The sequence below is a fragment of the Homarus americanus genome, unplaced genomic scaffold, assembly GCF_018991925.1.
Source record: "Homarus americanus isolate GMGI-L3 unplaced genomic scaffold, GMGI_Hamer_2.0 scaffold51716, whole genome shotgun sequence".
Lineage (NCBI taxonomy): Eukaryota > Metazoa > Arthropoda > Malacostraca > Decapoda > Nephropidae > Homarus > Homarus americanus.
In genome coordinates this window covers 33,383-54,445 of record NW_024712031.1, presented here as the reverse complement: position 1 = coordinate 54,445, position 21,063 = coordinate 33,383, and the positions used below count along the sequence as shown (strand labels likewise).

Genomic DNA, 21,063 nt, shown 5'->3' with positions numbered 1-21,063 from the left:
TGTTTATGAGAGAAGGGAAGGAAATGTCAGAAACTGGGGATTGTTCACAGGCACACAAGCGTCAACGATATACGACTCAATCCATTGGATTATGGACGATCAGAAGAAGCAGCCCTCTCACAGTCAGAAAAATTTCGGGTTCAGTTCCTTCCAGCAATTGATCAGTTCCTGAGGTCACTGGATCAACGGTTAAAGGCCTATGAGGAAACCTGTTCACTTTCGGGTTCTTGTCTAAACTGGAGTCAATGAATTGTGACGAAATTGAAGCAGCTGCAACAAAATTGGTTGCCAGTACAAAAATGATTTGGATCAAACACTTGGGTTGAACTTGTGCAGTTTACAGCATTCTTCACTCAATTTGTTGAAGACGAAGATGATGAAAAGGGAGGGCACATTACCTTCAAGCTGTTGATAGACAAGAAAGTTGTAGATACATTTCCAAATGTTGAAATAATGCTACGGATGTACTTGGTGCTCATGGTCACAAATTGTTCTTGAGAACGTTCTTTCAGTATAATGAAGTTTATTAAAAACAGACTTCGTACTACAATGTGTCATGATAGGCTCAGCCACCTGGCTTTGATGAGTATCGAATATGACATCCTCAGAGAGATTGACTTCGAAAAGTTGATCAAAAACTTTGCAGCGGCCAGGTCACGTAAAGTGCCTGGTCTGTAAATAAAGGTAAAATATTTTCTATTTTCCAATTGATCAATGTTTGTGTTCAATATGTCCATTATCCATGGTCGATGGCAGTTATTTTTATTTTGTTTTTTTGTTTTTTCCAACATGTTCATACTTTTGTTTATATTTTATCCAATTCATTAAACTGTTTATTTGTTTTACTATTGGATGCAAAACTTCTGACCTTGGACTTAAAGAAGCCTATACATGCATTCTTGGACATAACCATTATTTGAGTAGAGGTTTATCTGATTAATAACGCAAAGAATCATCTCTGTAATAACTAATAATATATTCTTTTCTGTGAAGTCTCTTGAAATTTTTTGACATGTGCGGTAGTAGCTATATCAGGGCTGGTCGACTTGAACCCCACATGAATGACTCCAGTCATGTCTCACTTTTTGTGTGTGTGTGTGTGTGTGTGTGTGTGTGTGCGTTGGGAATTTGTACACTATCAATAAATATACAGTTAATTAAAAATTTCTCAATGTTCTAATTTCCTCAATATAACTGCATATGGCTTCAAAATCTCCAAAAGTGTTCAAAATTAAAAATTTTCCGGTGGGCTTACAGCGCCCCCCGGAACTCCCAGATGTTTAGGCTCGCTTCACTCGCCACCCCACCCTCTTGGGTAGTTATAATGAGAGGGGCCTCCACAAAGAGGCTGCCCATGGGCCTCCACAGGTCTAAATCCGGCACTGGGTACGGATGGTGATTTCGTGCCATTAATCACCACACACTGCTTGCGGTCATGTAGAAAGTCTTCTATTTAAGAGAGAGCCTCAAACCACGTCAGTACTACCAATCAATAGCCGCCCTCCGGTGGGAGTGTGGGTCACTCACAGGCAGGGCTGGGGATTTATATGATTCTTCGGATCAAGAAATGAGGTGCGAAGTGAGCGGCGATGCTGGTTGGCTGAGGCTAGGACGGCGGAGCGGTTGAGGGAGCGTAGGTTACTACAAGTTGACTTTTTGGGTACGATTCATCTTGGGTACGAGTTGTCGCGATTACGAGATGACCCGAACAATGACATTTCTAACCACACCCTGCAAAATACAGTGTACTTAGCAAATGCTGCAGGCAGCTTCTGGAGAATGGGGAGAGGGGGCGGGTTGACATTAAGAGCAGAGACGTTACCGAGAACAAATTCTGGCTTGAATGTCATGTACACTAATACCGACACGTTCCTGGATAAGAGGGAGGAGTTTGAAACACTACTAAGAGTACACCAACCAGATATTGTAGGAGTTGTAGAACTGTTGTACAAGAACAGGAGAATCGACCCAGAGGAATGTGAGTTCAGTATTGCTGGATATGACTCATTTACGAACCTAACTCAAGAATCCTGCAGGAGGGGTGTGGTTATCTATGCTAGGCAAGACCTTAGAGCCAGCCAGGCGAGGGTACAGGGAGAGGATGTTTTTGAAGAGTCCAAGTGGTGTAAAATTAAATTAAAGGGAGGGGACTTACTTATCGTCGGGTGTATCTACAGATCCCCAAACTGTGGCCCACTAAATCAAAGGAACTTAAGAACCTTAATAAACAACGCGGCGATGCTCAACCCTAGCCACCTCCTTATCATGGGGGACTTTAACTATGGCGACATCGACTGGAGAAACGAGTCCACCCCGAATGACTTGAATAACCCTGCAACTCTTTTTGTAGAAACTCTGAGAGATAATGTTCTGTTCCAACATGTTAGAGACCCGACACATTACAGAGGGGAGCAAACACCCAAGCCACTTGACCTCATCATAACAAACGAGGAGGGTATGGTGGCCAAACTGGAACACCTTGCCCCAGTTGGCACCAGTCACCATATAGTGTTGTCATACAGATATAACTGTTACCTAGTTCAGGATAAGGCCAAGCCAAGGTGCAAATATTTCAAGGGAAATTACAATGGGATGATGGAAGAGATGAGGGGTATCAACTGGCCTGACTTATTAAGGTACAAGAACGCAGACACTACGCTGAATATCATAACTAGTAAAATGACCCACTTGATCGATAAATATATACCCAAGACCAAACCCAGTGCTTCTAGGAATACGAGGGGATCCCTACACATGAACCATGCGGCGGTCAACAAAATTAAGAAGAAAACCCAGAAATTCAAGACGTGGGTTGGGTCAAACGATGAGCAAGACAGGAGGATGTATGCAAGAGCCAGAAACCAAGCAAAGATAGAGTGTAGGAGGGCTGAAAAGGAGTTCCAGAGGCTGGTTGCAAGCGAGGTCAAGTCAAACCCAAAGGCGTTTTATCGCTATGCAAAGTCGAAATTGAAAACGCGAGTAGGCGTATCAGACCTGAGGCTGGTGGGTGGTAGTTACGCAGATTCTGACCAGGATAAAGCTGAGTCATTGAACAGCTTCTTTTCCTCAGTGTTCACAAGAGAGGATCCAACTAACCTTCCTGCGTTTGAGGACAGACGGTTCGACACAGCACTGACCCACATTGTGTTCACAGAAGAGGGTATTAGAAATAAACTGTCCGGGCTAAAGGTCCATAAGAGTCCCGGACCTGACATGGTGCATCCTAGAGTGCTAAGAGAGTTGAGCAACGAGCTTGCAGAGCCCCTGAAGATCCTGTTTTGTAAATGCCTGGATGAACAAATGGTCCCCAGTGAATGGAAAGTGAGCCTGACCATAATATGTAAAGCACTTGAGAGTATTATGAAATTGGTGGGTGCGCCAAGTCCATAGACTTGCTAGTGAGAGATGCCGCAATGGAACAGATAATACGAAACAACCTTGTAAAAGATGGCCAACACGGTTTTATGCCGGGGCGCTCCTGCTTAACACAATTGCTCAAGGTATTGGATATTTGGACCCATATTCTGGAACGGGGTGGTAATATCGACAATATTTACCTAGATTTTGCCAAGGCTTTCGACAGTGTACTCCACGAAAGGCTAAAAATCAAACTGGAAGGGTACGGAATTCGGGGAAATGTCCTAGCGTGGATAGAAGACTTTCTACATGACCTCAAGCAGAGTGTAGTGATTAATGGCACGAAATCGTCATCTGTACCTGTCACAAGTGGGGTACCACAGGGCAGTGTATTGGGTCCGCTGTTGTTTGTTTGTTTCATAAATGACATGCCTGACGTTGTACATTCCTCCATACAAATGTTTGCCGATGACGCCAAGTTATTTCGGGAAATTAAGAACCGAGCGGACTGTGAAGAACTGCAGAAGGACCTCTGTGGGCTCCAGGAATGGTCGAAGAAATGGCTGCTGAGATTCAATGTCACGAAGTGTAAGAGGATGCACCTGGGGCGTACCAACGGTAAGGAGTCGTATCATATGTCCCAACGGGATGAAGAAACTGCACTAGTTGAGACTTGTGTGTGAGAAGGACCTAGGTGTGTATGTTGACAATGAGCTGAAGTTCTCGGGCCATTGCGAGAAGAAGGTAAGTCAGGCAAATAAATTATTGGGTCTTATAAGAAGGTCGTTCAGATATCTAGACGGTCCGTCCCTGGTAACAATCTTCAAGAGTGAAGTGCTTCCCCATCTGGAGTACTGTCACCCCATCTGGTCCCCGAGATATGCTAGGGACTGTCAGTTGGTTGAAAATGTTCAAAGGAGGGCCACCAGACTGGTGCCTGCACTTCGGCACCTCAACTACCCTGAGAGATTGGAGCGCCTGAACTTGCCTAGCTTATACTACAGACGGGCAAGGAGGGACCTAGTTGAGGTGTACAAGCATCTCAGGGGCACTACTCAGTTGAGTGTCCTTACTTGGAGCTGGCGGACGCTCGTCCCACAAGGGGTAACAGCTCAAGATTGAAGAAGCCGCAAGTCCAGAAAACCGTGAGGGCAAACTTTTTCGGAGTGAGGGTTGTAAACTCTTGGAACAATCTACCAGAGAATGTTCTGACAGCACCGAGTGTGAGCTCTTTCAAGACAAGACTTGACCAACACTGGAGTGGGTTCAGGTACATTCAGGAGCCGGTGCATGCCCAGTACTTGCCAACAGTGCGTGACAGAGACGTGACCGATCGCCCAAGCGGCTAACAAGCCGAATAGTGGCGAAGAGGATAAAAACTAAAAGTAAAAGTAATGAATCTGGTCTCTGGACCCTTACCTACTGTAATACCTACAGTAGACGTAGGTGAAATACTGCTTGGAAATTTTCTTTAAGCCTGATTATTCAAGATATATGATTTCATCTGTGATATTACTGTGTTTTGATCTCTATAATTTATTACAAGAGGAATTAATATTTCAAGTGACATGTAATTAATTTATCAAAGACACGAATTAATATTTTGTAATATGAATGTCATGAAAAAGGTAAATATATATTTTAGCGTAATTACATCTCATATAATATTTTATTGTGGATAATATATAACTTATAATATTATATATATATTGACTTGTTGATTAGATGTATTTTAATAATAATTATATTCATATATTTCAGGTTAAATATGAAGGCAGTGTGACGTCATCTTGTACACAAACTCGGTCTGTCTGGGTGGAATAATTTCTCTTGGCTGTTGACGAAGACCACCACCACGGTAAGTCCTCACAACCACTCCTAGTGCAGTATTATTAACGGTCTTATTTGTGATTTTATGACTTTATTTCTTTGTCCATTGTCTGTGAGCAGGTTCCCGTCTTGTATACTTGAAGCTGTTCCTTGTGGGTTAGGTTAGGTCGGCTGGTTCCTTGGGTCCGACTAATTACCCAAATGTAGCCGCAATGAAGTCAAATAATGGTCCTACATGAATAAATCGGACTGCCAACCACTTCTCGACGAGTATTTGGTGTCATAAAGTCACAAAAAATTGGTCAACTTAATTTAATCTGAGTTGTGTTAGGTTAGGTTAGGTTAAGTACATCCACTCGATCTATTAACTCAGATTAAATTAAGTTTTCCAATTTCAAATACTGACTGATCCGGACCCTTCAATGTTTAGACCGAATATAACTTTCATTTACGTCGGAAAGTGGCTCTTTTTTAATCTATTTTTTCGTGGGACGTTTTCCGAAAAAAATAATGGCTAAGCGAATACAAAATACACCAAAAAACACTAGAAAAACATAAACCAAACCTAACCTACTGTAACTGACTCTCACCATATGATGGAATCACCTATTTCTTACCTTATTGCCGTTCTTATTATATCCGAGCAGGATAGGACTCGGAGCAACGGATTTAAGTTGGATAAGTTTAGGTTTAGGAGGGAGATAGGAAGGAACTGGTTCACAAATAGGGTGGTGGACGAGTGGAACAAGCTTAGCAACTTTGTAGTAAGTGCTGGAAAGTTTCAAAAGGAGGCTGGATAGATTCATGGATGATAGAGTGGTTGTAACTCTCGACAGGAGCTGCCATGCACAGGCCAACCGGCCTATTGCAGACTCCTTATGTTATTATGTTCTTTGAGATAAGGGACGAGTTAGGACAACGTCACATATGTTGGTCTTGACGATATTTACATTCAGTCTTGCACTTAGGACACTTTACTGAGGTCAGGAGAACACCATGCGATCGAAAAAATGCTAGAGTTTCTTTGTTTTTTTCCCCAAAAGTCGCAATCAGTTCCATATAATAGAAGTGACACCCATCACAGACTTCCATGGTCGGAAATGAACATGAATTTGGAAATATGTGAAACCCAAAATAAAAATCAATTTTGATTGGGCCAGAAATACCGCAAATTAAACCAAAAATAATTTTAATTGGTTGCAAAAATAAGGGCTTTTGATTGGCCGCGTGACGTGTATGGGAACACATGTGCGTGATGATTTATGAAGGAGACACGCAGTGTGGGAGGTGAGGTAGGCGATAATGGCGGAAGATTAATGGAAGAAAATAGAGAACATTTTGGATACGCTTTCTCCGTTATTATACATTTGCGACGGTAATGTAATAGATGAAAATTATCTTATATTTAGATGACTTATTAGAATATGATAATAGATTAGTGGTAGGAATGTGGGGTGTGAAAATGCAATAATACCTAGTTTTTGACCCCCCCCCCCAACAATAATGGAAGAGTGCCTGAGAAATCAGGTTTTTTGGGTGGGGGAGAAAACGAATTCATCTGACCTAACAAAACCTAACTCCTGGCCAGGGGCAGAGCGGACCCCCAGCAGGCCTAACCTGACCCCTAGCCAGGGGTGGACCCCCGGTAGGCCTAGCTTAAACTAACCTAAACGTTTTAGTAGTTAAAATCTTTGGTGCGCGCCGTGTCCGAAAGTACAATACTTTTGTTGAAGTGGAAGGACCGGGGATATGTAAGAATTGAATAGACTAATCCTCTTACTCGTAAAACTCTGCAATAAACTTAAAATAATCATAGGAGCACAAACGACAACCAACCTCCACCATGCCCATTGTGAGACTGGTCAAAGAAATTAAAATTATACATAAGAACATGAGAATGGAGGAAACTGCAGCTGGCCTATTGGCCCATACTGGGCAGTCCCATTTACACCCAACCCCTATTGCTCATATATCCATCCAACCTAAGATTGAAGCTGTCCAGCGTATTCGAGTTAATGATGATGTTTGGTAACTTTTTCCACTCATCCACTACAGTGGTCCCTCAGTTAACGAGCACAATTCGTTCCAGAAGGTTGCTCGTTAACAGAAAAAATTGTTAACCGAAACCATTGATTCAATGGGTTTTTGGGTAATTGGTTCCAGCTCACCGAAAATTACATACAAACTAAAAATAAATGCAGTTAAGTACACTTACTTTGAGGTGTGCATGTAGAAGGCTCCTGGTTGATGATGATGATGGGAATTAGAATGGGGGTGCAGGAGAAGGGAGAAGGGAGAAGAGAAGGTAGTGGGGGTGGAAGAGAAGTCACCTCATGCCGCCATTTCGCCCATAAAATTTTAGTTCTCTTGGTGTAATTCAAGATTATTTTCTTTAAATCAACACTGCACTGCGCTATATATTATCAATATGTAAAATACATTTCAAAATGACCAATAATTTGACTGGAAACACAGAAAAAAGCATTTATATTGTAGAGTCTCAAACAAGATGTTCCTTCCTCTGAACTGGTAAACAAACTGACGCCAAGCTTGGTGTGTTGAGTGGCTGCTTGGTGCGCAAAAAACTAGTTTCCTGTACTTCAATTATGTTCAATAATTGTTAAAATGACTAAAAAATTTATTATAAAACTTTTAAAATTATTGAATAGTACAACCTTCTTGATATTTACTAAAATGGTAAGGAATTTAAGCCCTAAAACCGATTACTGTATTGGCAGACTAATACTACAGCTGGTGGGCAGCCAAATGCAGGTGAAAACATGTTGGGAAAAATTCGTAAGGAATTCGTTAACGAAGTGAAAGAATCTTATGGAAGGTATTTGTTAGCGAAATTTACGTAACAAGCGCTAGTTAACCGAGGATCACTGTACTCTACAGTATTTCCAAACCAATGTTTACCTATTTCACGCCCTAAATCTAAATTTGTCTAATTTAAAACCATTATTCTGAATTCACTCCTGGTTGGATGGTTTGAGTACCTTTGTTATATCACCTTTGTTCAGCCCTGACTTCCATTTATACACCTCGATCATATCGCCCCTCACTCTACATCTCTCGAGGGAGTGCACATTAAGATGCTTTAACCTGTCTCTGTACTCAAGGTTCCTAATGCCCCGGATTAGTCTTGTCATCCTCCTCTGAATGCTTTCTAGGGATTCTATATCCATTCTATATCTGATGTTGACCAGAAGTGAGGTCTCACAAGCGCAATATATAGTTTTAGGATGACCTCGCTAGTCTTGTAACTAACACTCCTTTGTATGAACCCAAGTACTTTATTAGCCTTGTTTCGAGCAAATACATTGTTCACTTGACTTATGATTCCTACTGATCATTACTCCTAAATCTTTCTCGCAGTCGGATTTCTCTATAACATCGTTGTTCATCTGATATATGGTTTCCCTGTTTACATCTCCTAGACTTAGTACTTTACATTTGTCCACATTGAATTTCATCTGCCATTTTTCAGACCATTCAAAAAATTTGTTTAGATCTTCCTGTAGTGTTGCGTAGTCCTCGCCACACTTTATTACATGCCCTATTTTAGTGTCATCACCAAATTGACTTATGTTTCTGTCTGTGAGAAAAATTAAATGTGATTAGTTGACAAAACTTTGTGCCATAAACAGACACGTCATTGGTCACCACTGGGTGACGTGAGTCAACACTGTGCATGTGTGATAACATTTCCTCAGACGAAGACTGAAAACTATTTAAAATAAATTAAATTCAATTGTGTCGCTATTATCCATTTCCTCCATGTATATATGGGGTTCAAAATGCTCAGAATAGCGAGATCTAAATGTTTCAGGAGTTCATAACTTCTGGGGGCGCTGTGTCTGAAAGTAAAATAATACCTTTTTTTTTTGGTGTTTTACCTAGGTAAATCTCACCTCCATTCTTGTGCAAATTAACGGTTTGAGTCAATTTATAGTATCACACCGGTCTTTATTTCAATATTAGAAATAGGTTTTTCTACTGTATTTTGATGAGTTTCGAACGAATTAGATATTAATTTCCACTGGAAATCATGTGTTTATCAGGTACCCCCCCACCAAACAATCATATCAGAAAAAGTTGGATTTTTTTTAGAATAAATAACATTATATTACCAACCAACCGAGAAAACCTAACCTAACCTAACCCCCCATCGGAGGCCTGGAGCGACGTGTGAGTCGGGGGGTCAGACCACCTCCGCCATAAGTGAGCAAATCGTGGCGACACTTGTGACCGAGCGAAAGTAATACTGTAATCTTTAAAAATTAATTTCCGGCGGAAATATGATAGAAGAAAAAGTCTTAGAATTGCGTAAACATTACGAGATACATATTTTTAACAGGGAAATAAAGACCGGTGTGATACTATAAATTCACCTTCATTAGTGGCCAAAAACACTTGTTATGAACACGAAGATAAGCACTGGGAGGCTTTATTCAACATCAGTGTCCATAGATCTGTAATAAACAGGAATTACATATTAACAATGACTAAGCTTCAAGTAACAGAATGGCTTAACACAAATAAACATAACATAAGAAACATAAGAGAACTTCAAACAATATAATCTAGAGCACATAACCAACTAGCGTAAAACATCAACGCTAATTTGAGTAAAACACAAAATAAACCTTTTTTGTACCAATGGTTCGTTAATGAACTTACGAACGTCACGTTTTGTTGTGAGCATCAGCTGATGGGCTAGTCTGCCAATTCAGTCCAGTAATCTGTTCTATGTTTACATTTGTTTCTAGTGGAGTAAATATCAAGAAAATTGTGTTCTTTAATATTTATGCATTTTTTATATTAAAATTATTGGTCATTCTAAAATTTAGCCATCCAAGCTCCGTCTATAAAGTTTTTCAACTATTATTTTTGGCTCGATATATGTAACTTTATTCATTTATTGAAATTCATTTACATGCACACACTGTCCTCAGGACAAAGCTGTACTGTACATGTAATCAAAATAAAGTACAAAATGATTACTAAAATTTTAGTCTAGTGCAAACTATTGCATGTTTACATTCAAATTAATCACTATCTTATAAGAATTCCAGCAATGTAAATTATATTCTCCCCGGTCACTTCTGTGATATTTTATAAGGAAAAAACAAAAACTCAATCTAAAGGACATAAATAAACAAATAAATACTTGACTAGACCTTTGGCGCTAACTGTCAAACATGTCACTGTCACCCCTCCCAGTGACAGGTGTCACTGTCAAGGTTAGGTCATATTATGGTGAACTTAGGGCTTGATAATGTGTCACTGTCAAGGTTAGGTCATATTATGGTGAACTTAGGGCCTGATAAGGTGTCACTGTCAAGGTTAGGTCATATTATGGTGAACTTAGGGCCTGATAATGTGTCACTGTCAAGGTTAGGTCATATTATGGTGAACTTAGGGCCTGATAAGGTGTCACTGTCAAGGTTAGGTCATATTATGGTGAACTTAGGGCCTGATAAGGTGTCACTGTCAAGGTTAGGTCATATTTTGGTGAACTTAGGGCCTGATAAGGTGTCACTGTCAATGTTAGGTCATATTATGGTGAACTTAGGGCCTGATAAGGTTAGTTAGGGTTGATTGATTTCACTGACACTAATACATTAATATATACTGTACAATAAGATCTTGTATTTCACGAGTAATATAGACTGGAAAATTGTGCCAAAGGCAAATACATAAACTAATGGTAAAAATAACAAAATAGACTGGCCACTCTACATCAACCTCTGATTTTCCCATTTATAACCTCAAATGATACAAATTCTTTCTTTATTGACCTGATTATGCTTATCCTGCATCCAGTACTTGGCAAACTTAACTCCCTTATGATAGTCCCGCTTCTCCTTTTCCTTATTTGGCCTCTTAGGTGAGTCTGTCCCACCCCCACCAGCACCAGTAGGACCCTCAGTAGAGGTAAAGGCCATTATCTTGACTCAACAGGTGGAGCACCACCCAATAACAGCCCGGGCGGTCGCTAGGATGGTGCGGGCTACAACGCCATAGTTGCATTCTTGTAAACCTGTTTTACGTTCACCACCGGCAATTCGATCACCAGAACGCTTCTTGGAAACATTCTTCTTACCTTGTCTTTCCATACAGTATTCATCGCTAACACAACAAAATTGGAGAAAACAGCGAAAATCACTGAGCAATCGACAAAAACCGCGCGATTCAACTGATCACGTAATGTAAACAGAGAGCGCTGGTGTAAACCGTTATTAGTCCTCACTGCGAAATATTCTTTTTACTTATTATTTTCATCCAGTATTTATGGGTAACAGCTAAATTTGCAAAAAAAAACGAAATTTACTGAGTATATCTCTCAAAAAACACATCACAAACAAAACACACGAATCAATTGAACATGTGATGTCGAGCGTGAACTGTAAGCATTTCATAACCCCGCGCCACCCTTAAAATGTTGAGGATGGAATCGTGTTATAGCCAACATTCGTATGCAAAAGTTCGTGTTTTACTAACATCGTTCCCCTACTCGTCAGTCGCGTTACAACCGATTCGCGTTGACAAAACACGCGTTGTAACAGAAATGACTGTAACTGGTATGAGGGCTGTGACTGACATCATTCAAGACGGTGGCCAGCATTCAGCTGGCCGGATCTCTCAAAATTCACGATATTTTACACCAAATAGAAGACTTGGTTACAATAGGTAGTGCTCGCAAAATTCAAAAACGCGAAATGAAATCGCGTGAAAAATGAGATCTTACTGTACATCAGGTAGTGGAAAGTACTCTTGTGGAAGAATAATTAAAATCATGATAATTATCTGTGGTGTCGCTCTTCTTAACATTGACTAATTAAAGGTATTGTAGTGTTAACGTTATGACGTCTCGCACTCAGGATGGGTTGGAGAAGGGAACTCTTAATGGTGGTTTTCTTATATAAATATATTATATACAATACAGTCTGGTGCTGGGAAGTTGCTGCGTGGTAGAGGAGTTGCTGTGCCGGGGCTTCTTTAGAGGAGGTGTTGGGTGTTGCAGGGCTCTAGGTAGAGTGGACTTCACGGCGAGGCTGGGAGCTTATATACACATCCACCGGGAGTGAGCGTCGACCCCCCTAGACGGCTAGGTTTGTCAGAGAGACTTCGTCGCGGGATCGGCTGATCAGCGACTAACGGCAGTGGCAGTTGTAGGGGAGAGTATCCACTACAGTATCCTATTGTTAGGAACCGTCGTTATTTGGCAACATAAGTAACACAACTTAATGTTTTCTATACAGTATTATTGTTAATATTCTTTTATTATTTCACAACTTGATCTGTGTATTATTTTATTGGGTGATAAAGTATGTTGTTTTATCTAGGATGATATTAATGATTGTAAAGGAACGTGTTGGGCATATCAGTGTTCTTTTGTTTTTAGGTTGACTCCCGGGCACGTGGAACAGGCTCTCTCCACTCTTGGCTCTCATGTGGAGTTGTTGCTCTGGGTTTTTTCCTTCCACTTTCTTCTCGTCTCTATCTGAGGTGCACCGGGGGGGGGGGGTGATCCTATGTATGTGGAGGTTGTGGCTGTATGTGGCAAGACTGTTGTTTGCCAGGTTAATACTACAGGATTTTGTCCTAAGTGTTCTCAGGTAGGAGTCTTTGTATTACACAGTGTTCTTGCTTTGGGCATTCTTGTACATAACACAGTATTGTACATGTAAATTTGTAAGATAAGGAATAATCATGTTTATATTTTGTTAAGCTTTGTTTCAATAACACTTGACCATCTTTCACTAATTATTTTGAGTGACTTATGTCTACAAATATATATGGTCATTTAGTGCACAGTATCCTTGGGAGCTTTCTGCATTTATGTTAGGTCACTGTCCACGTGCTGGAATTTTGGTCGTCTTGTTGGGTGAAAATTATAAATATTAGGTAATATTCCAGTGCTTTGAAGGCTTTAAGAATATAAGAGGAAGTGATGGTAACACAGTCTCTGTGTATTATTAAAACATGAATATTGAGGTTAATTAAGACTTGCTCACTCTTCTTGTTGTTTATCACATTTAATTGTTTTTATATTACAGGAGGACCTGGCTCCTGCTGGGGGTGTAGAGACTCACTTAAAACTCAACTTATTTATCTCATGGTTGAGGACGAGACTTTGGTAAGTTTGTTGTATAATTTGCTTCATGTTACTAAATCTCAAGAGGTTATTTCCTCCTGTGAATATTGATGTGGTAGATTTTTCTTGCCTATGTCAGAGATGTTTTTATATTGAATTAACTAATTTCCTCTAGACAGGATGTACTTTATCATCCTAATGGCCCGTGTCCACTTGAGAGTAAAGTGCTGTCGATGGCGCTGCTATTAAGTGGACGTGGCTCTGATAGTTTGCTGTCGGACAGCTACTCTATGCTAGTGTGGATGCGTGGTAGCCCGCAACTGTCACGTCAACTCTTGGCTGTACCAACCGGGTTCGCAGTCCGACGGTGCTCTCGAGAGGTGAAGCGTGGCGCTCTGGTCTCGGGAGAAGACTTTTCGGTTGATATCCTTGTATGAAGAGAATCCTAATTTGTGGGATCACGGGAGGGAAGATTACCGCAACAGAGAGCAGAAATTCTTAGAAAACTCGACAATTTAAAGAACTGGGTATGGTATTTGTTTATTCACATTATCAAAAATGTGTAAATGACTGAAACAACAGAAATACTGTACTACTATAATTTAAAGCCCAAGATTTCGTTGAATACTTCTAACGACAAAAATATGTGCTGCATTAAATATACCAACTCTTCCACCTGAACTGCTGACACATGGGTGAAATTACACAACTGTTGAGCATCTTCTATCTATAATTCTTTCACAAGCCTGTTGTTAGCTGCCAGTTCACCTCATTGTTCCACCCAGTGCTTTATCCAACACCTTCTTTTCTGTTTTTGCTTTTTCTTCTCAGCATCAGCATAACTATTACTGCTGTAGCAAACTTTCTGTCACGTCCTCTACCACCCATTGCTACCGACCGACTGAGAGTCACTATAGAGTGTAGCTCTATTCAGGTGGACACGCCACTGAGAGTTCTCTCCGACAGCTACTGTCGGGAAGACTCTCGACAGCTGAAACTCGCAGAAGTTTGCTCTAGTGTGGATGCACAGATGAGAGAACTATCGACAGTAACTGTCGAGAGTCCGCTCTCAAGTGGAAACGGGCCTTTAGATTCAGTGCCTGGAGAGTTGTTGCTCACTTAAGATGATATCTTCTGTTTAGGGGGAGGAATGAGCTAAGATGTCTGGAAAGAAAGTCACAATTTGGGTTTGAAAAAGTCGGAGGATATAAACACATCTTTTAAATAGCCTAAATAATGTTAAGGTTTGTGACTTTTTTCCTACATTCTAGGATGAAGACACACCATGGAGAACCAGATCATTGTGTTAACTCAGTAAAGGTTCATCCGAGTATAGTGGGGTATGCTATAACGAATCTAATTGGTTCTAGAACCTCATTCGTTATAGGATTAATCCGTCCCAGGCCCCCAAATACAACCACTTAACACTGAAAATTTTCTGTGGAAATTGTAAAAAATACGATACTTTATCTTACCTTAGTGTTGTTCAGCATGCAGGACAGGAGGCAGAGGGGGAGGGGGAGGAGAGAATTATGGAGAAGAGTTGGAAGGAGAGGAGTCATCCTTCCTAGCCCTCTTTGGTGACTGTCTCACAGGCACTTTGTCTGTCGGGTCTTTTGATACTTTTTTAAAGAAGGAATCCAGGGTTGGCTGCTTCAACCTTGATTTCTGGACCTTCCAAAAGTAGTTCATCACAGTGTCATTAAAAATACTGAGCCCCTTTTCAACAGAAGCAACATCAGGATGATGATCCACAATTTTACCCACTTTGTTCCAGCTGGAGAACAATTCCGTGAGAACTTTGGCAGGAATGACGTGGCTTTCCTCCTTGTCTTCATCCTCCCCTGACTCCTCAGAAGTTAAGCTCCGCTTCAGTGTCTCGTTTTCTTCTTTTTGAAGCTCAAGCAGCTCCTCAGTGGACACCTCCTTACTGTGCTCATCCACCAACTCCTCAACTTCATCATCATCCACTTCCAGGCCCATGGAATTGCTGAGACACACAATTTCATGTACAACAGCCTCTTCCTCTTAACTCTTCAAAGCCTTCAAAGTCTCTTTGAAGCACACATTCAGGCCACAATGGCCTCCAAGCAGCACATAGACACCTCAAAGAAACCTCTTTCCAGGCTGACACAATTAAAAACACAGCACCTGCTATATTGAAGTGACTCTTCCAAAATTCCTTCAAACTAACATCACTGGAAGAAGTGGCAGCAAAACATTTTCTAAACAGAGCCTTTGTGTAAAGCTTCTTAAAGTTAGAAATGACCTGTTGATCCATGGGCTGGATGAGAGGTGTTGTGTTGGGTGGCAAGAAGTGCAGAGTGATGAAGTTGAACTCCTCTGGCAATTCAACCATCAAATTAGGAGGGTGGGCTGGTGCATTGTCCATCACCAACAAAGCTTTCAGTGGAAGATTATTCTCCCTGAGGTATTCCTGAACACTGGGTCCAAAAACCTCAATCACCTACTCAGAGAAAAGACTCCTGGTCACCCAAGCCTTTGGGTTTGACCGCCACATAACACCAAGGCGGTTCTTCCTAATGTTTTTTAAAGCTCTAGGGTTTTCTGCATGGTACACAAGGAGTGGTATTATCTTGCAGTCACCAGAAGCATTAGCACAAAGAAGGAGGGTAAGCCTGTCTTTCATTGGTTTATGGCCAGGGACAGAAGTTTCCTCCCTTGTAATGTATGTACGGTGAGGCATTTTTTTCCAAAAAAGTCCAGTTTCGTCACAGTTAAATACCTGCTGAGAAACAAAGCCTCCCTCTTGAATCACATTAAAAAAAATGTCATGGTGTTCCCTAGCTGCTTCCTTATCTGCACTAGCAGCATCACCATGTCTCACAACACTGTGTAACTTATTTCTTCTGAAACCAGTAAACCACCCCTTGGTACCCCTAAACACTGGCACAGCACTATCACTTGTACTGGGAGTCTTGGCTTTAAGGTCCTCAAACAATTGTCTGGCCTTCTCACAAATTATAGCTTCACTAATGCTATCACCTGCCATTTCTTTTTCCTTTATCCACACTAAGAGTAAATTTTCCAAATCTTCAGTCACATTACACCTTGCTTTGCTAAGTCTAGAGATTCCCTTAGCCACTTGCACAGTGTTCAACTCCTCTTTATTCTTCAAAATCGTACATATAGTCGATTTAGCCATCCCATACGCATCACTAAGTTTCGCAATGCTTGTTCCATTCTCACGTTTCTTTATAATTTCTTTCTTAGTTTCAAGGGTTATTAGCTTTCTCACTCGCTTTGGACGATTCATTATTACAATTGTACACTTGTACAGTGACCCCTCGGTTAACGAACTCAATCCGCTCCAGAAGGTCGTTCGTTAACCGAAAAGTTCGTTAACCGAAACCATTGTTTCAATGGGTTTTTGGGTAATTGGTTCCAGCTCACCGAAAATTTCCTAAATTCAACAAACAGTTCTGTGGGATTCATTGTTCATTGTGGATAGTAATTTTTTCCTCCCAGAGTACTGAGTAGGTGGGCACTTCCTTGACACTTGGAATGACACAAGGTAGTTCCTGCAAGATGCACATTATAAAATTGTTTCCACATTCTGATGAAAAGGTGAAGCAGCTGAGAGGATACAGGGTTTACCTTCAATCTTAAGGGTTAGTCGTTAGTACCCAGGGGCCGCAAACTGGAAAGCATTTACAGGATTGTAACTGTAACTCTTTGTTTACCCCCATAACTGGACTTAGTCTCCGACCGGAATACTCAAAACAAATATTTGTCAGTGGACTCCGTAACTTACAGGACCGCCTTAGGTGCTGTAACACGGTCAACCCGGATATAGTAAGCCGCTATTTCCCGATTGCATAAAAATATTAATAATACACGTTGGAATAAAGCTCGTTGGCTTGTTTTATCACAGAATAATGAAGAAAATGTTTTGTATATCAACATACAGTAAACCCTCCAGTTTGGCGACTAATTAGTGCCAAAAAACCTCGCCAAACCAGAAGGCTTAATCCAATGGGAAAAAGCCCAGTCAACAAAACATTACCGAGTTCTTCACCCGCCACCCACCACAGCTGGCCCAAGTCAGTGATAGTGAGGATATGGACTTTGAGGGGTTTGACAAAGAGGCCCTGCAAGCCTCTGTGGTGAATAGTGATACAGGTGATACAAGTGATACAGGTGAGGGTCAATAATCTGCCCTCTGCCTCAGAACCAAACCCCCATCCCCGTGTGCCCAGCCATCTCTTCTACTAATATTAGGTTTTTTAACACTTACATTAGTAGAAAAGATGGCTGACTCAGGTCATTATCACTGCACTGACTTGGGCCAGTTGGTGGGTGGCTAACTTAATTGAACGACCCCGCACCCTGCTCGCGCCGCTCTCCGCGTAAAGGGTACACACACCGTGGAAAGTGAGCATTCCGTGTTCGGCAGGGTACCGCGTAAAGCATATATACTGTATTGCTTTCGTCACTATTTTATCCCACTTTCCACTGTAATACGTACGTCATTTCAGCAAAAATATTACATTTTCATATTCTCAGAAATAAATACTGTAGTAGTTTTGCTGAAACCTAATGTATTTCAATGTAAATTAAGATAAACTACATGAAAACAAAAGATTTACCTAACCATCCGATGTTCAAGATATGTTACTCGTTTTTTTAATAGTTTTCGGTTAAAATACTGTTATATTAGTGATATTCTATTGATACTGTGCTTGATATAATACATTCACGGAGTGCACCCGAGACTTCGTTATTCCCTAATAAAGACACAGAATTTGAAATTGCAACTGGGGTTGCAATTGTTGAGGCAACTTAGATATGTCTGATTACAGCAAATGTGTTATTGTTATTGTTATCCTCAATAGATGTAGGTGAAGCAAGGGGGTAACAATACACCTGGAGGCAACTGGAGGCCTGGAAAATGCGCCATGACAGCAGGTGTGCAGATTTTGATGGAGGCATGATGACGAAAATCGCGATAACCAAGTGCGCTATAACCAAGAGATGACTGTATGAGAAATTTACGGGACTGTGAGGAGTCTAAAAGTTACGGTACCGTATCTCTGCTACTGTACGTAACTGATGAGGTGTTTTGAATACGCGGCCCCTCAACATCCCCAGCAGTTAGTGAGCAATGTACAGACTCTAGTGGAGTACAGTGCAGAGCCAGCCAAGTTGTCTCCTGGGGTAAGTATCTACCAGTAAGTCTTCCATTAACTATGGAATTCTGATAACTTCAGCATTATGATACTGTTCACTTTATTTCAGACATAAAGGTGTGAGTGGATGGAAAGGAACATTATGGTCGCATCAGGAGGCCATCCCACACAAGAGGCAGAACAATTCCTCACAACTGTACAATAAGTCAGTTCAGTACGGTATTAGTGAACATCTTCAGGAGAACATTGTAAGCAAGATTAAGGTAAATTGTCAACTCTCCAAGTCTTAAGTTATAAATATGAAAGTCAAGTTGGTGTTCTAGGAAACAGTGAGAATAAAAAGAAGGTTCACACAAGTGAATCTTTCTCCTGACAATACCAGTTAAGTGATGCACTGTGTTATATATTGTCTAATTACAGTATGATGAGTGTTGCAATGTTTCTACCTAAACAACTACCTTGTGACTCTTGTGCTTGTGTACACTGCTGATAAAAGTTTCAATATATAAATGTGACAAGTGTTTGTCTGCTGTACTGGTGAGACAAGTTCACTTGTGGTAAATATTTCTCTCACATCAGTTAGCTCAAGAACGACATATATATGCAGAATTATTAATGCAAATTTAGTTGTGAAGAGTGGAAAACTTTTTATACAATACAAAGGTTACCCAAACGTGTGACACTGAAGGAAATATTTTCTTGTATGGAGTGTTGTAAAGTGTGTAAAAGATGGCCCAGTTTATGAATCAAATAGCTGGACATAACCGCCAAAATAATTATGTGTGTGTACAGTGTGGTGAATTATTTTACAGTAATGATTCATTGAAGATGCATACCTGTATGGCTGAACACACTGATGAGAAAGATATAAAGTGTGAAGAGTTTGATGAAAGCTTTAACAGTGACTATGATGTGACACAACATGTGACTGTTGATGAGAAAGATATTAAGTGTGAAGAGTTTGATGAAAGCTTTAACAGTGACTATGATGTGACACAACAAGTATTTGAGGACCTTAAAGCCAAGGCTCCCAGTGGAAGTGATAGTGCTGTGTCAGTGTTTAAGGATACCAAGGGGTGGTTTACTGGTTTTAGAAAAAGGAATAAGTTACACAGTGTTGTGAGACATGGTGAAGCTGCTAGTGTAGATAAGGATGCTGCTAGGGAACACCATGACATTTTTTTAAAAGTGATTCAAGAGGGAGGCTTTGTTTCGCAGCAAGTGTTTAACTGTGACGAAACTGGACTCTTCTGGAAAAAAATGCCTCGCCGTACATACATTACAAGGGAGGACACTTCTTTTCCTGGCCATAAACCAATGAAAGACAGGCTTACCCTCCTTTTTTGTGCTAATGCTTCTGGTGACTGCAAGGTAAAACCACTCCTCGTTTACCATGCAGAAAACCCTAGAGCTTTAAAAAACATTAGGAAGAACCGCCTTGGTGTTATGTGGCGGTCAAACCCAAAGGCTTGGGTGACCAGGAAACTTTTCTCTGAGTGGGTGATTGAGGTGTTTGGACCCACTGTTCGGGATTACCTCAGGGAGAATAATCTTCCTTTAAAAGCTCTATTGGTGATGGACAATGCATCAGCCCACCCTCCTAATTTGCTGGAAGAATTGCCAGATGAGTTCAACTTCATCACTCTGCACTTCTTGCCACCCAACACAACACCTCTCATCCAGCCCATGGATCAACAGGTCATTTCTAACTTTAAGAAGCTTTACACAAAGGCTCTGTTTAGAAAATGTTTTGCTGCCACTTCTTCCAGTGATGTTAGTTTGAAGGAATTTTGGAAGAGTCACTTCAATATAGCAGGTGCTGTGTTTTTAATTGTGTCAGCCTGGAAAGAGGTTTCTTTGAGGTGTCTATGTGCTGCTTGGAGGCCATTGTGGCCTGAATGTGTGCCTCAGAGAGATTTTGAAGGCTTTGAAGAGTTAGAGGAAGAGGCTGTTGTGCAAGAAATTGTGTGTCTGGGCAATTCCATGGGCCTGGAAATGGATGAGGAGGATGTTGAAGAGTTGGTGGAGGAGCACAGGAAGGAGCTGTCCATTGAGGAGCTGCTCGAGCTTCATACTGAAAAGGCAGAGACACTGAAGCGGAGCTTAACTTCTGAGGAGTCAGGGGAGGATGAGGACAAGGAGGAAAGCCGCATCATTCCAGCCAAAGATCTCAAGGAATTGTTCTCCAGCTGGAACAAAGTGGGTAAAATTGTGGAGGATTATCATCCTGATGTTGCTGCTGTTGAAAAGGGGCTCAGTATTTTTAATGACACTGTGATGAGCTACTTTTGGAAGGTCCAGAAATTCAATTTGAAGCAGCTAACCCTGGATTCCTTCTTTAAAAAAGTTCCAAAAGACCCTACAGACAAAGTGCCTGTAAGACAGACACCAAAGAGGCCTAGGAAGGATGACTCCTCTCCTTCCACCTCTTCTCAGTAATTCTCTCTTCCCCCCTCCTCCTCTGCCTCTCATTCATCCCAATCACAGATGCTATCCTTCCACGGGTCACTGAGAATTCATTTTGTTGGTAAATTTAAGTGTGTTTGTGCTGGTTCGGGTTTTTTCTCCAAGGGGCGCTTCCACTGCAATTACCATCTAATAATAATAAACCCCAAGTCAAGT

At 41.0% G+C, this 21,063-nt stretch overlaps 1 protein-coding gene across 1 annotated transcript; it reads left to right on the top strand.

Annotated features, from left to right (window-relative positions):
• Positions 1-5,118: 5,118 nt before the first annotated feature.
• Positions 5,119-20,523, top strand: LOC121859215 (tigger transposable element-derived protein 1-like; the record flags this gene model as incomplete). Its single annotated transcript, XM_042355946.1, has 3 exons — positions 5,119-5,215; positions 18,551-20,013; positions 20,353-20,523. Coding segments are annotated over exons 2-3 (1,014 nt in total), but the record flags the coding sequence as incomplete, so codon positions are not given.
• Between the last annotated feature and the right edge of the window lie 540 nt (positions 20,524-21,063).